Source organism: Liolophura sinensis, chromosome 2 (genome assembly GCF_032854445.1).
Source record: "Liolophura sinensis isolate JHLJ2023 chromosome 2, CUHK_Ljap_v2, whole genome shotgun sequence".
NCBI lineage: Eukaryota > Metazoa > Mollusca > Polyplacophora > Chitonida > Chitonidae > Liolophura > Liolophura sinensis.
Window position 1 is genome coordinate 3,651,416 of NC_088296.1, and position 15,797 is coordinate 3,667,212.

At 38.4% G+C, this 15,797-nt stretch overlaps 1 protein-coding gene across 3 annotated transcripts in view; it reads left to right on the forward strand.

Moving 5' to 3' along the window:
• LOC135462740 (probable nuclear hormone receptor HR3) overlaps positions 1–15,797 on the forward strand; it is a 58,791-nt gene that overhangs the window by 17,147 nt on the left and 25,847 nt on the right. For 2 of the 3 annotated variants that reach the window (XM_064739971.1, XM_064739972.1), the window contains exons 2-7: positions 8,315–8,380; positions 9,782–9,823; positions 10,379–10,414; positions 13,335–13,379; positions 14,045–14,086; positions 15,179–15,214. In XM_064739971.1, coding sequence (XP_064596041.1) covers positions 8,315–8,380; positions 9,782–9,823; positions 10,379–10,414; positions 13,335–13,379; positions 14,045–14,086; positions 15,179–15,214 — 267 coding nt within the window. The remainder of the gene's footprint in view (positions 1–8,314; positions 8,381–9,781; positions 9,824–10,378; positions 10,415–13,334; positions 13,380–14,044; positions 14,087–15,178; positions 15,215–15,797) is intronic. The other variant, XM_064739973.1, reaches the window with a different exon arrangement.

The following is a 15,797-nucleotide window of genomic DNA, read 5'->3' on the forward strand; positions in this document are numbered from 1 at the left end:
CGTAGGACAGGTAATCACTGGGAAAAGCATTCATTTTTTTTTTGTTCACCAGAGGCCGAAGTTTGATCTGCATTTTAATCTTGTGTATAGTGTTTTACCAACTTCAGTATAGAATATTATCCAATCAGCACTCCAGACATATTCAGTGCTTAGTGAAATCTCAAGTACATGTGCAGCTGTTTAAATTATGCATGTGCACGTACAGTGTTCTATAGTTCTATAATTGTGCATAATATGCATGTAAATAACATGAAGAACTGTTTGAGTGACGCCCAGATCTGAGAGGTTTGTTGGTCACATCAGCACATAGTATCAAGACTGGGATTTATTTGTGGCCTGGCCTTGACCGGTGGTCAGAAGTTCTGACCAGAGCCGTTTTATTTTACTCTTACTAAACCAACACTTGTCAGTTGTGTGTAATACTATATATATTCACACTTGTGTCTGTACAGTAGACCCCTACCCTGTGTTCAGCTTCATGTGTATGTACATAGTCCATTTGGTATAGTCTACACATATATGTATATGTGTACTGTGTGATATGGGCTGGTAGTCGCGGTCACTGCCTATTGCCAATCCCTAGGTATTGACCGCTGCAGATACAAGCTATTGATTTTTTTTCTCCCACCGAGCGGCCAAGTGGTCGAGTCGAGTCCAGCGATTAGTACAGCGGTCAGATTTTTAGGACGTGGCTGACCAGTGGCCAGTCCTCTGCTGTTTATCAGGCCTGAATGACCAGCGGTCAAACTGAGGTTAGGCTGGCCTTAGCTGAGTGGCTGGATAGCCAGGGAATGCAGAGTTCACGTCCATGCGTTTATGACGATATTGTATCATGAGTGATTTGGCTGTGTAGCCAACAGTACCACGACAACCGGGAGATAGACTTGCTGGCACTAGACGGGTGTTGCTCAAGGATTCAGCCGTACGGTGATAATGATGTACTGGATCGTCACTTAGACGCAGAAGGACTACTTTATCTACATACGCACAAAACAGCTGGTGCTCTCCGTCAGCTTAGTGCAGCCTGCCGGTCTGAGAGCATTGGGTGGTAATGGTTGTCTCGTAAACGGGAACGTTTTGCTGTTTTTGTCGTCATGCCGACAGAAAACCCAAGATGGGAATGATTAATTCATGCAAATTGATCGGAGTGTGAAGTGTGTTTTTGACATGTACTTGTGTATACCATATACACGCACCAGCAAATCCGTGTTTGTGAGACACCTGCCTCTGAATTCTAGAGATTTTTCGAATTCTGGAGATTTTTCGTGACATCATATCAAACGATCTCTCATCCAAAGATCAAAGGATTTTTCTTCCGGTTTGAAATATAACCTTAAGGAGGATTTGAAGACAGATTTTAGATGAGGATTACAGGTTAATCCAGAATCCGTGTGATTTTGATCATTGAGGATATGATGTAATGCAGGATTTTGTTCCTGGATTACGTAGCTGTGTTATGATTTCTGATAATGAATGAAAAGAGCTTTCTTTTGTTGAAATAATTCTGCAGGATTTTCATTGTTATAAGTGTCATTGGAGAACAAAGCAATAATCCTGGTGAAGACAAGAATAAATTCCTGATTGAAGGACTGTCACCGGATTACTTGCCACCTGTTGCCACTTGTTGCCACTCGTCGTCATCACTAATTGTTACCTGTTGCCACTCGTCGTCATCACTAATTGTTACCTGTTGCCACATGCTGTTTTCTTACCATTTGTTGTTTTAATCAGAAACTTTCAATGTGCCTGTCAGCATCTGTGGGTGTGTTTCATTTGCATCAGAAGTGCCTCCTTTCAGCACTTTTGCCAAAGATTTTAAAACTGGATTGGAACTCAGAATATCATTGGCTTATCTTGTAGTCTTTGTAATCATATCAGGCTTGGCAGTTGATTACAGATTTGGCAATTAGATACAAAAGTTATTTCAAGATTGGCGCTTGATTGTACAATTGATCATAACCAGCTTCGGCACAAGATTAACGAGGTGTAATAGGATTTTCATTAGATCATTGGATGAATCTGGCTCAGTGGCATTGGATTATACGGCTGTCACAGCATTGGCATTGGATCAGAAAGGTTGTGACTTGATTGGTCGCGGAAGGTTAGAGTCTAAAGGTTACTGCTGGCGTGTTTTTTCTGGGAAAACTTTCATTTGCTGATATAAGTAATTTGAAGTCTTACACTGTTAAAATTGAAGTCTTACACTGTTAAAATTGTGGAGTGCTCTGAATTACTTACATTAGAAATCTTTTTGTTTTTTTTTTTTTTTAGTTTATAGGCCAAAGTTTTTCTTGATTGAAACCATGCCTGGATACTAAGTTGTATAATTTTTCTTCCCAACTTTATTGTCAAGAAAAGACAGACTAGTTAACCAGTCAAATCCATATGTACATTTACAACCATGGTGATGACCACTTCTACCTGTGAATAAAGCAGTTCATTTGGTTCGAACAGCCAGGTGATTTCATGGAACTGTAAAAAAGCAGATACCCCTTGTGGAAAGAGATCTCTTTTTATCCGTGAAATCTGTCGCGGTTGATCGCACATGGTGAGGTCACGGTCACTTTAGGACACTTCACTTTCACCTTGTCGTACCTGAGACATAATTAGCCACAAAATGACCTCAGGCAAACAGTGGATTTAATTTTGGAGACTCTTATCAACAGATTTTTGCACCTTAATCTTTCATGTACTGGACTCTCGTGCATTTTTCTTGATTGGAACAAACCCTTACTGTCTTTGTTGTGGACAGGAGAAAGACTTTGTGTACTGGCAGTTGAAATATTCATTGTGACTTTTCTATTATCAACATATTTTTGGAATTCTCAGATCTTTTGGAAAGGGAGAGGGATGGACTAACTAGGGCTATACTCGTTTTGAGTTCATTACCAAAGTAAAGTTTGGATAAATTTGGACAAATTCTTCAGGATTATACATGTGCTTGTATATTGCTTCAAACTAAAGAATTTTTCGTGCTCAGACTATGCAAGATGTTTTCAAGGAAAAACACACCTTCATGTCAACATGGGCGGAGTTTAGGCGTGGAGTAACCATGGTGACATGAATATTCATCATAATGGACATGAATCAAAGAACTCATCACATTCTTGTCAAGAAAACCCTGTCATGTTTAGTTTGGATCAGCGTTCAAAGGAAATGACTTGCTCCACGTGAAATCCACGAAATCTAACCGGTGCTTGCCAAGTTGCTCATATTTTCTCGGGGACGGAACTTATCGCTTTAATCTAGTATCTTGTATACTGATCTCTGAGGACTAACACATTTTACATGCCATATGTTACATTCCAAAAGATTTGTGTCCAAATTTGTGAAAAACGTGTTTCAACTGGAATCTGGCTGTAGGCAGTGCTTCATTTTTGTTATAGTGCTTACAGTAGTTCTGATCAAGCCATTGTGATTTGAAAAAGACACCTTTGCTGAAGAGATGAAATGATTACTCAGCTCTATATGGCTATTTAACTCCTGATGTTAGGAGGAAAGTTTGTTGATGGTTTATTGCTTATTGCCTGTTGATGGTTTATAGCTCATTGGTGGTTTATTGCTCGTTGATGGTTTATAGCTCATTGGTGGTTTATTGCTCATTGGTGGTTTATTGCTCATTGATGGTTTGTTGCTTGTTAAAGATTTAAAGCTTGTTAGTGTAATTTATTGACTGGCTGTAAAGCATTGTTGTAGGTGGTTTTGTTGACTTTGATGTTTGGTGCATTTATGTGTAAGTGAAGTAGTTGCCATGACAACCATGGTGCTGTGTTATTGAGATCTACATGTACAGTATGTACTAAAGTTTATCTCCGCATCAAGGAAATTTATTCAAGTTAATCTCAGGGTTTACGCTAATCTCCGAATGAATGATTACCATTGTGTTGCATGTATATCTGGATTTATTAAATTATCTCAGGATTTTATGTTATGATTAATCAAGTTATCTCAGACTTTATCTTTTATGGTTAATCTAGCAACTCAGGATTTACACTTCCATGTACCTCAGGATAAATTGCCTTAGGGTTAATGTGTTATCTCAGGGGTTGATAAGAGTTACAAGTATCTCAGGATTAAAGGGTGAGGATTAAGGGTAAGGATTAATCGGCACCTAATCTTCAGCATTACACTTTGTCTGGGATTAAGTACTCAACACACATCTTCACGTTGATCTATTTTTATCTCAGGAAGTTATCTACACTTTTCTCAAAAGCAACATTTTTGATCTCAGAAACTACCTTAAATTCATGTACATAAAATGTATGTACTACGCTTCTCTAAGAAAACTGCCCTTATTTCATTTTGCTAAATTGAAACATTTGTTATAACATATATTCCAAAGATTTTTTGTTCAGTGATTAAGAAAGGAATTTGTTATAATTTTGAAATCATTTCAATACAGGTTGTAGAATTGAAACATCTAGATTTTTTGCATTGTATTGGTTTTTTTTTTTTGTTTACACTTTGAGGGAAACACTCCACAGGTATTGCAATTGTACATCTACATGTGTAATTCTAAACATTAAGGACACTTGTTGAAGTGTAATTTTCACATTTTTAGTGTTTAGGAGTGTACTTCTTGCATTTGTAGTGTTTAGGAGTGTGGTGTATTTCACTGTAGTTTCTGTCCAGAATAAAGTGGAGCAGAAGTGTGATTCTCAGATTGAAGTGTTCTCTTGAGGCTGGGAACTAAGTGTCGCTCTTGTCGTCGGAGAAGTGTGATTCTCAGATTGAAGTGTTCTCTTGAGGTTGAAGACTAAGTGTAGCTCTTGCTGGAGCAGAAGTGTGATTCTCAGATTTAAGCGTTCTCTTGAGGTTTAAGACTAAGTGTACATGCAGCTCTGATTGGTTGTGTTGGTTTAGTTTGCAGATCTCTTGTTTTGGGGATAGTGATCAGAACATTTGTGTACTTTGTGAGTCATTTGTGTACTTTGTGAGTCATTTGTGTACTTTGTGAGTCATTTGTGTATATCTTGAGAACATTTTGCAAGACATCAAGCAATTTGTGTATTTTTCAAGCCATTGGTCTGTTTCTTGGGACAATTTACGAGATATCTCAGGACATTTGTGTACCTCTTGAGTCTTATGTGTGTATCTGAGGACAATTTACGAGATATCTCAGGACATTTGTGTACCTCTTGAACAATTTGTGCTTTTCTTTGGACAATTTACAAGACAAAAACAGTGTGGTATAACCTGAAGGTACATGTAACTGGCCATTGTCCCAATGTCCTTGGGTGAATTCTGGGGTCGCATGGACGTCCGTGCTTACAGCACCCATGTGGAGCCTCTTCCACATCTCAATGCCTGGGACATCGACATGCTCGACTTTGACTTCCCAGGGGGCCAGGAGTTGGGATTGATCACGCCCCCAGCAGAACGCTCCTTGGACGTTGCCCACCCCCTCGTGGGGCAAGCCGTGGACGTAGATTATGTCGACGCTTCAGGATCGCGACATGTCGTTGGTCGGCGACGCTCGCTCTCATTCACGTCTCGGGGCTGGGAAGCGTCATTCATCTCCAGCACTTGCAGCTACAGTCGCGTCGTTCCTAATATGGATCTGCCGACCTTTGACCCCACATGGGGGTTCGGCCCTGGACAAGAGCTTTTCTTCTCCAGATGTAATTGTAAGTGATGTTATGTCTGCAGAACTTGTCTGCAAATTAATTTTGTCAGCAGGGATTGAAACATTAGATTCTAACTTGAGTCCAATGATTGATTTGATACCCAATTTGGCAGAGTAACATCACATTTTCTATGAGCCAAGCAAGAAATTTAGGAGCATTTGGGCACTAAAATACCTGTATTTTCCAGCTCTGGTCAGTTATCATGGTTGGTTATATGGCAGTCACCTTGAGGAACTTCCCTTGCACTCCATACATTCTTTTCTTTCATCATTTCCTGCTAAACAGATGTAGTGTGAATGGAATCATTTCTTGCTAAACAGATGTAATGTGAAGGGAATCATTTCTTGCTAAACAGATGTAATGTGAATGGAATAATTGCTGGCTAAACAGATATAATGTGAAGGGAGTCATTTCTGGCTAAACAGATGTAGTGTGAATGGAGTCATTTCTGGCTAAACAGATGTAGTGTGAATGGAATCATTTCTGGCTAAACAGATGTGTGAGTGGAATAATTTCTTGCTAAACAGATGTAATGTGAATGGAATAATTTCTGGCTAAACAGATATAATGTGAATGGAATAATTTCTGGCTAAACTGATATAATGTGAAGGGAGTCATTTCTGGCTAAACAGATGTAGTGTGAATGGAATCATTTCTGGCTAAACAGATGTAGTGTGAATGGAATCATTTCTTGCTAAACAGATGTAGCGTGAAGGGAATCATTTCTTGCTAAACAGATGTAATGTGAAGGGAATCATTTCTTGCTAAACAGATGTAGCGTGAAGGGAATCATTTCTTGCTAAACAGATGTAGCGTGAATGGAATCATTTCTTGCTAAACAGATGTAATGTGAAGGGAATCATTTCTTGCTAAACAGATGTAATGTGAAGGGAATCATTTCTTGCTAAACAGATGTAATGTGAATGGAATATTGTTCTTTTTTTGGTCAGGGTCCATTTGCTTGAAGCCCTCTATTTAGAAAGCTAAGAGCACACAATTACCGTGGTGACGTAATGACTACATTGCTTGTTCCATTGTAATGACATGGTCTTAATGTTAAGAAGGTTTAGTGCAAGTGGACCCAGGGTAAAGTGTGATCCAATTCACAGATTTTCACTTTAGGTTCTGTGTAATTATGATGATTGTCACTCAAATATTACCAGACTTAAGCACCATTTCTGGACAAATATTTGCAAAGTATCATTTTTCAGTTGTTGCTTCAGTTTTGATGCACTTTGCTGTCAGTGTTTAAAATTGTTATTGAAAACTGTAGCCCTTTCAACTCCTAGCACTTTACATGCATTCAGTATATCAGTCCATATGAAAATCAAAGTACCGTACATGTACCATGTCTTACAACAGTTACTAAATTCCTGTCCAGACTATCCAACATTGTTCAGCTTCTGTCGATTCAGCCGTAAGTTGAATGCTATTGAGGTAAGTTGAGTGTCCCGTCCACACTACAAATCACTTGTTGTTGTGTGTTGAGCTGTGTTTTCTTTTACCAAACTTTCAATGCATTGGAGGGAAATTTCCATCAGTGAATGAGACACAATAGTTTTCTTTTGTCCCTGTCTTTGTAATCTTCAGAGAGAGAGAGTATTGTACATAATCCTGTATCAACGAAACTGTGTCATTGTGAAACCAGTTTCTCTCTTTCGCCTTTGGTGCCGCCATTTTGCCCAGGTCACATGTCTCCACTTGACGTAACTTGGTGACAAAAACATACACTTGCACATTTCTGATTCAACGATGTTGGATGGTATTGAGGGATGTAGGATAATCTGGACGGGGATTAACATTGGCAGTATTTGAGCCACATCCTGTCAAGGTCAAGGTCAGTGGTATACTCCAGGCACATCCGTCTGCCATATTAGCTCAAAAAAAAAAAAAAAAAAAAAAAAAAAAAAAAACAACAACAAAGCCCCACCAATGATTAGATAAATAGCACAAATCAGTGAAATAAATAAATCAGATGAAAGGGAGAAGTCTGGATGTTGTGTTAGGTGAATGAGGTAAAGAAAAACAAACATTTACTTTCCTATACATGTTTCCTATAACTGTACTTGTAACTGAGATGTACTGTATATGTAACTTTACGTGTACTATATGTGTAACTGTACATGTAACTGTACATGTGTGCTTTGTTTGCAACTTGGAGATGTACTGTACTGTAGTTGCCATGTGGCTGGTGATGATGAAACATTTGTGAACATCAGTAGTGTTGATCGAGAACAGATGTTGACACATACATTTACATTGCTGATTTAATAGATAATGTTCAACATTTTTGTTGACATTAAATTTTACAGTGTGTGGAAATCATTTCTGATGATGATGATATCAGGTTGTTCATGGACATGATGTACTTTTGTTATTTCATGTTGACACAAATTTCGTTGACAATTATTATTTTGCTTTCTGTTGACAATACAGTTTTTCAACATGTACAGTATAAACAATTTTATTTTCTGTTAAAAACAGTTCTGTCTCTTGATTTGTTCTCACATTGATTCATTGCTTTATGTGGACATGCGTTTGTTTTATGTTGACATTTATTTTATTGCTTCCTGTTGCAACTATTGTTGACATTAGTAATTTGTGTAATATTTCGTAAAGAAATTCAGTTTGTGTTGACAATAATTCATAGTAGTTGTATTGACAATTGTGTTGCTTTGTGTTGACAGATCAGACGGAGAGCCCAGCAAAGGGAACCCCGGCCCTCACAAACTCAGGGGACATGTTGTATGAAAGTAAGTATCAGTACAAAACTTCGTACATATACAGACAATGCTGGGTGGAGGAGTGGGGAGTGAGGAGGGGGTGGTGAGATAAGGCTTAATTTGTTGGTTAAACCAGCAGTGTAAGGACACATCAGAGAGACCTTGCAGGCTCAGATGATTCAGGTTAGCAGTTACTGTCTGCGGCTCATGACCAGTGAGATCATGTGTTCAAATCCGGCTCTCGCTGCTGTGGCTGAAGCTTTAAGTCAGGTTATCTGTCTGACAGATAGCCGGGGAAGGCGGTGATTTACTGTCATCTCTCCAATTCCCTCGACCTACTGTAAATCTTCAACCTTTTCAACCACTAAAGCACTTTTTTATGTTGAATTTATGCATATATTTTTTTGTGAAAATGACGCTAAAAATGATTTGTGTGTGTCAAATAAAGCTTCACAAAACTGTGCACCCCCATAGCTCTCTCAGAATTGAGAAATTATGGTTATCAGATAAATGCATGATGTCACTATCAGTCGAGGCTTCATTATTATGTGTATCATGGCACATCCTTTGGTTTATGTAAACTAATGGCCAGTAAGGCTTCGTTCACTCGTTTCATTTCTTGTTTCAACTCCTCACATTCAACTTTTTGCATCGTTCAAGTCTGTGTATCAGCCCAGTTCACCTGATGCATGTGTAACCATGATGTTAATACTGCTACTCTGACTTCACTACTTTCTGGGCTTAGAAATACATTCCTGAAAGCCGTAGCTGTTCATTAAGGATGCCTAGATGAAGTTAAGAAAAAAACCAAACAAAAAAAAAAAATAATAAGGTTAAAAGATTTGTATATCTAAATGGTAGTGTTTTGATACAGCCAATAAGAGTACATGCCCAGTACATGTACCTTGCCAGTTTGCTTACTTAAATGTATTCTCTAACTGAGATAATATTTCATAACATACATGGAAAGGTTTGGCAGCAAGCTGCAGATCATAGTGGATTTCCCCTGGGTTCTGTTCGGTTTCCTACCACGGTAATGCTGGCCGTAGTAGCATAAGTGAAATATTCTTGAGTACGGCATTAAACAGCATTCAAATAAATAAATAAATATTTCATAATGATTGAATGCATGAAGTTCTTCTGCGAAAAAGTGCTTTAGTGGTTGAAAAGGGTTAAGATTTGCGGTATATATATATATATATATATATATATATATATATATGTGTATATATGTATATATATGTGTGTGTGTGTGTGTAAAAAAACCTATGTGTAAAGGGACCTAAAACTTCCCCCACAAAAGTGCATTTTTAGAGGCATATAAATGTCACAAAATATTACTTTGGCGCTGAAACTTAAAATTAATAACTAAAGTTAATAAGAATGTGATGAAAGGTGTGATGAACAATGTAACTGTTTTCCGTGTTTTAGATTACCCTTCCCATCAAGTCAGAACACAGGAGAATGTCAAAGGTAAAGAAATACTTATTACGCATCATTTTCATATTTAGCATCATTTTGTTGATTTTTTCATCTTTATTTAAGTTATTGCTGGATTTTATTTTTCTTTTTAAAGAAGGAAGCACAATACTTGCTTAGTATTTTTACTTGTGTTTTGGTTTGGTTAATTCTTTTTTGTTTATTTCTTCTGTCTGCAAAATTCCCCACACACATACACTGGGTAATCCCAGTTCAGAGCCATGAATACAAGGAAGGCGGTGCTGCTGTAGACTGTAATACAGGGGAGATAATCCATGCCTCATAATGTTAATAAATATACTCTATTTCTCCCAGCCTATTGAAATATAGGAATATGAATTCATCAGCACAGAAAGATGATTTTGGGGAAAAAAAGTTAAGAAATTGGTGTAATGGTGGAGTTAAAAAAACCCCAAAAACATCCAATTTTAGCCAGCCTGAAAAGTCATGTGGTTTGTGACTGCATCATGCATGTAGGCTATGAGTGCAGTTTGAGGTTTCCATGGTAATGTCGTGGATTTTTACAGGTGTATTTTTCTTGATTTTCAGAGTATTCTGACGCTGATATGGCCACAATAAATCATGGTAAATAAACTAAACTGTAACCAGTCCTAACATCATTATAACTAATTGGAGTGATAGACTTTGCAAGGGAGTTTTTTGATCATAATTTATTGACCAGTCCGTAATGTTTGCATCTTTAAGAAGAATTTGACACGAGTTTTTTAAAAAATTTTTTATTATTATATATTTATAATTTATTAACCATTCTTTAAGGTTTATGTCTTTAAAATCGTGTTTAATTAAATCGCAAACATTGCTTGGCCATTGAGCTGGAGTTTCAGTGCCTTACCGACCATTGGGCTTGATTTATGCGAATTAGTTTTCCATCTTCAAACAAAACGCATGGCTGTCGTAAAAAACATGTGCCAACCCAGTTCATTACCCTGCTCAGTTGGCGGCAAGATGACAGAAGAGAGCGATTACCCCCCATGACCTCACCAAACAAGGAATGTACATACACAATGTACACTGTAGACAAACTGTTTTTAGGGGTTAATATAGACCTACGAGGAAGTCACCTCACTCCATTATCTGGTGAATGGTTGTCGACTGAGAGCCCTGATTATGCAACGAATATGTGTGCATATGTATTTCAGCTAAAACAAATTTCACAGAGAAATATCTGTCATCAGCTTCCCGTGTCCATGTAATTCCAATTTAGTATGTCAGTCTACACGCACGTTTTGTTCCTTTACAGTTGGAACTGTCCTCCTATTGCAGAAGAGTTTTTTTTCGTGTGTTTTTATGTTGGGAACCTCTCATTTAACACAGAAAACATACTCAGTGTGAGGTGTCCGAAAACCACCTCGATTTACTTTTACCCCTTCTCGGTAGCACTGTGTGCGAGTCTGGTATATTGGGAGACAGGATTTACCACATTAGGAGTTCCCACAACACCCTCACTGGCCTTATATGAAAATAAAATACACGTTTTATTATTTGCTGTGTACAGTTTTGCTCAGATGTCATATACGTGTTGCCACTGACACACCAGATAACTGTTTTGCCTTTTTGCCAGCAAAAATCATGAGGTCGAAGGGTAGACATGCTGAAATTTCGCGTCCTGTGATTATAAGTGGCTTGTATCAACATGTAGATAAAACCAATCTGTATGACTAAAATTACATCCGCAGGTGACTTGATTAAGTACTAAGTAAATTACATCCGCAGGTGACTTGATTAAGTATTAAGTAAATTACATCCGCAGGTGACTTGATTAAGTATTAAGTAAATTACATCCGCAGGTGACTTGATTAAGTATTAAGTAAATTACATCCGCAGGTGACTTGATTAAGTATTAAGTAAATTACATCCGCAGGTGACTTGATTAAGTATTAGGTAAATTACATCCGCAGGTGACTTGATTAAGTATTAAGTAAATTACATCCGCAGGTGACTTGATTAAGTATTAGGTAAATTACATCCGCAGGTGACTTGATTAAGTATTAAGTAAATTACATCCGCAGGTGACTTGATTAAGTATTAAGTAAATTAAGCATTCATGTTTACGAAAGATGGGCGGATGTTGACTGTTTCTCAAATTACGTCAAAATGAACAAGAAATGTTTAGCTGCAGCGGCACTAATGCACGTGTGTAGTTGTCGCTTTAATCACACTTTGACATCTTCATCCCGTCTACTGGTGAGCGCAGTTTGTGAGTACGGATTTGCAGGGTGCCAAATTCTGCTACAGCTTTGTATATAGAGAGCCCTGCAGTTTAAAAATGGATACTTGCCATGACCCTCCTCATGCGTAAAGGTTCTGAGTAGTCCCGCTTAATCTTCACAGAGTTTTCTCCCAAATTCTCATTTATCACAAAATAACAATATTAAAACAATCAACGTGTTGCGAAGTGCATGTACTAAAATAATCAGACTGACTGCTCATTGAAGCATGAGCTTGTTTGTTACGTTCTTAAACTGTCAGTAAAATCCCCTGACCACCCCTGATGCTCTCCCGCGGCACCCAGTCGGTAAGAACTACAATCAATACAATGAATCCTTGGAGATCCTCAATGTAGGTATGGGGGGCCTCCGTGGCTCAGTTGGTTAGCGCGCTAATGACCCAGGAGTCTCTCACCAATGCAGTCGCTGTGAGTTCAAGTCCAGCTTCTGCTGGCTTCCTCTCCGGCCGTACGTGGGACGGTCTGACAGCAACCTGCGGATGGTCGTGGATTTCCCCCGGGCTGTGCCCGGTTTCCATCCACCATAATGCTGGCCGCCGTCGTATAAGTGAAATGTTCTTGAGTACGGCGTAAAATGCCAATCAAATAAATAAATAAATCAATGTAGGTATGTACATTTTTTTTGTTGATGTTGGAGACAAAACTACATTAGCTGGATTGACCAGTGTCTGGGCTTCAGGAAGTGTAATTTCATGAGTCTACACAAAATAATGCCTTCAGAATATGCTTGAATGAACACCTTACAAACATGCAAAAAGGTTGAAGAATTACAGAAGGTCATGATCAAGTGACAGACACTCTCTTATGTTTAAGAAAAATTACCTCAGTTCTAGTTTATCTTCTTATTTTCATTAATTTTCATTTGGCAGTTTTATTTTGTTGTTTATTTTGCTGTGTAGTTATTTTTGTTGCACGGATTTGGTTTCCATGGTGATGATATTTTTTACATGTTTTGAACACATCAGTTAGTACTTTCATTGTGCAAATTTCTGTTTTAATTTTTTTGTGTTTAATTTGCTCATTCAGAATAGCAAAAAGAACGATAAAAAAGTGTTGTATTAGAAATAATGAATATTCTTCTTAATTGTGGGTTAATATTGGTGATAATGCACACATATGTAAATTTATATCATTTATTGGGTTAATTTTAATCTTATTAATTTAATTTGATAATAATGCCAGTTGCTATGGTTTTGAGGTCACAATTACTCCTGACCCTGTGCTGTTAACCATTAATGATCTGTTTGGGGTTTACAGCAGATATACCCGTGCCTATGGTAACTCAGGAAGGCTATGTGAAAGGTAAGACGTTTGATTTGTTAAATAATATTCGTTCTTTAAAGTGTTTCGGAGTTTATTGTGTTAACATATCCTTTAGCCCCCCTTCCCTGGTTTCCTTCCATCATAATGCTGGCAGCTGTTGTATCAGAGAAGTAACATACGAGTATGACGTAAAACGCCAATCAGATATACAAGTCCATTAATGCCCACTTCTCATTGGACGGGGAGACAACATCTACATGTACAATTAGCGTGTTTCAGCTAAAGTTTAGCATATTTCAGGTGACACATGTTGTTGGATTTGGACTGATTCATCCACCTTATAGCACCACCTACATGACTTAAGAGTTTCTTATGAAGTTTGATTAATTTCTTATCAGACAAATTTAAGTGTCGGCATCAAAAGTATCATTTTAATGCCTTTTTTAGTTCGTAGGGCGTATTTCTACAAACGTCACTTTAGATGAAGTACAATACCTGTTGTCGTATTTTTATGTTAACGCTGCTGCGAGACTATGGTCAAGAGCTCAGAAGATTTATAAGAATTCAAGAGAAGAAAATTGTCATCGCTTACGCAGCTGCTGTGATATTCCTGAAACCGACAAACATGAGTATTTCTTAAACCCATATATGCATGCCTCTTTTCTATTTGACATCACCATATATGATTTGATGTATTTTTGCAGAATACCCATTAAGTGGAGTAAGGGCGGACGCACTGGGAAAAGGTCAGTTACAGAAGTGGGATAGATTGCTTGAATATTTAAGCACCAGATAAGATTTATCTGCCAACAGATCACCAAGTGGTATTTCTGCATTTTCCTAACAATATTTTATGCATTCATGGCAGAGTGGTTTGTATGTCAGCGCAGGAGGTTGTCTCAGAAGCTTCTTACCAATGCGGTCGATGTGAGTTCAAGTCCAGCTAATGTGGGCTTTCATTGTGGTCGTATGTGGGAAGGTCTACCAGAAGCAAGCAGACGGTCCTGGGTTTCCCCCCAGGCTCTGCTCAGTTTCCTCCGATCATAATGCTGGCTGCTGTTTCATAGGTGAAATATTCTTGCATACGGTGTAAAACACCAGTGAAATAAATAAATCCCAACAATGTTGATAATATAGGTGAGTATCTGTCCTTCACGAAATGTGAATACAAAGTCAGCCAATAGCACAATGTTTGTGGAAGAATTTGCTCCATCATGCATTTAAGATGACATCGTCAAGGGACATAACTCCATTGCCGTTATGTGATTTTGGAAGTGTAGAAATTCTAGGGAATTTTAGAATCTGATGAAAATATGTAACAAACCTGCAGTTTTGTTTGTGCAGTCATGTTGCATTACTCATTCACAAAAATTCATTTGGACCTGATATATCGTGTGCTCAAAGTTTTCACTGTTTTGGCGGTAGCTGTAAGTGGGAAGGTTCACCAGGTGCCTAGCAATGGGCAGTGATTACTCTTAGCAATCTGTTGTCTTGCACCCCTATACCTGTTATTCACTACGGTCAGGTGAGAATGTCTTCAATATGGTGTTAGTTGGTTAGCGAGCTAGCGCAGCGTTATGACCCAAGAGTCTCTCACCAATGCTGTCGCTCATGCTGGCTTCCTCTTCGGTCATGCGTGGAAAGATCTTCCAGCAACCTGCTGATGGTCGTGGGTTTTCACTGGGCTGTGCCCGGTTTCCACCCACCATAATGCTGGCCATCATCATATAAGTGAGATATTCTTGAGTACGGCGTAAAACACCAATCAAATAAATAAAATCAATAAATCAGTGAAGGAATTTAATATGATTTTTAAAACTTTTATTTTCTGCTTTCAGGTTTTTCTATTAAGAGGACGGAAGGTTTGGGGAAAGGTAAATCCCAGTCTCATTTCACTTTCATTAGGAAACAAAAACAATTCAAAACTGTTGTAGTGGCCACCAGCTGACTGTGCTGACTCGAGGGATGATCTTGATGCAGCCGATTAACCCCTGACCAATGAAATTAAAGGCTGGAATCAATCTGCTCCAACAGTTCCTCTTCAGTTGTACATGGGAAGACCTGTCGGCAACCTGCGGATGGTGGTGGGTTTCCCCTGGGCTCTGCCCGGTTTCCTCCCACCATAATGCTGGCCGCCGTCATATAAGTGAGAGAATTCTGAGTACGGCGTAAAACACCAATCAACTAAATAAATCCAATCCAGGATTCCCTGGTTCAAATGTAGCAGGAAGCCTGGAGTTTTTTCTGGGATCACCAAAATTGTTGAGAACAGTGTTGTTACAGAAATGAAAGGACTGAATCCGTGTTGCAACTAGGTGTTCTGGAATACTTCTTCAGTCATGGTTTTGAATGGAATGTGACATTGACAGATTGATTTTTTTTTATAAATGAGAATATTTTTGATTACTTGAGGACTTAGATAAGTAAGACTCTCCCTAGCTCGGGATGAACGGATAA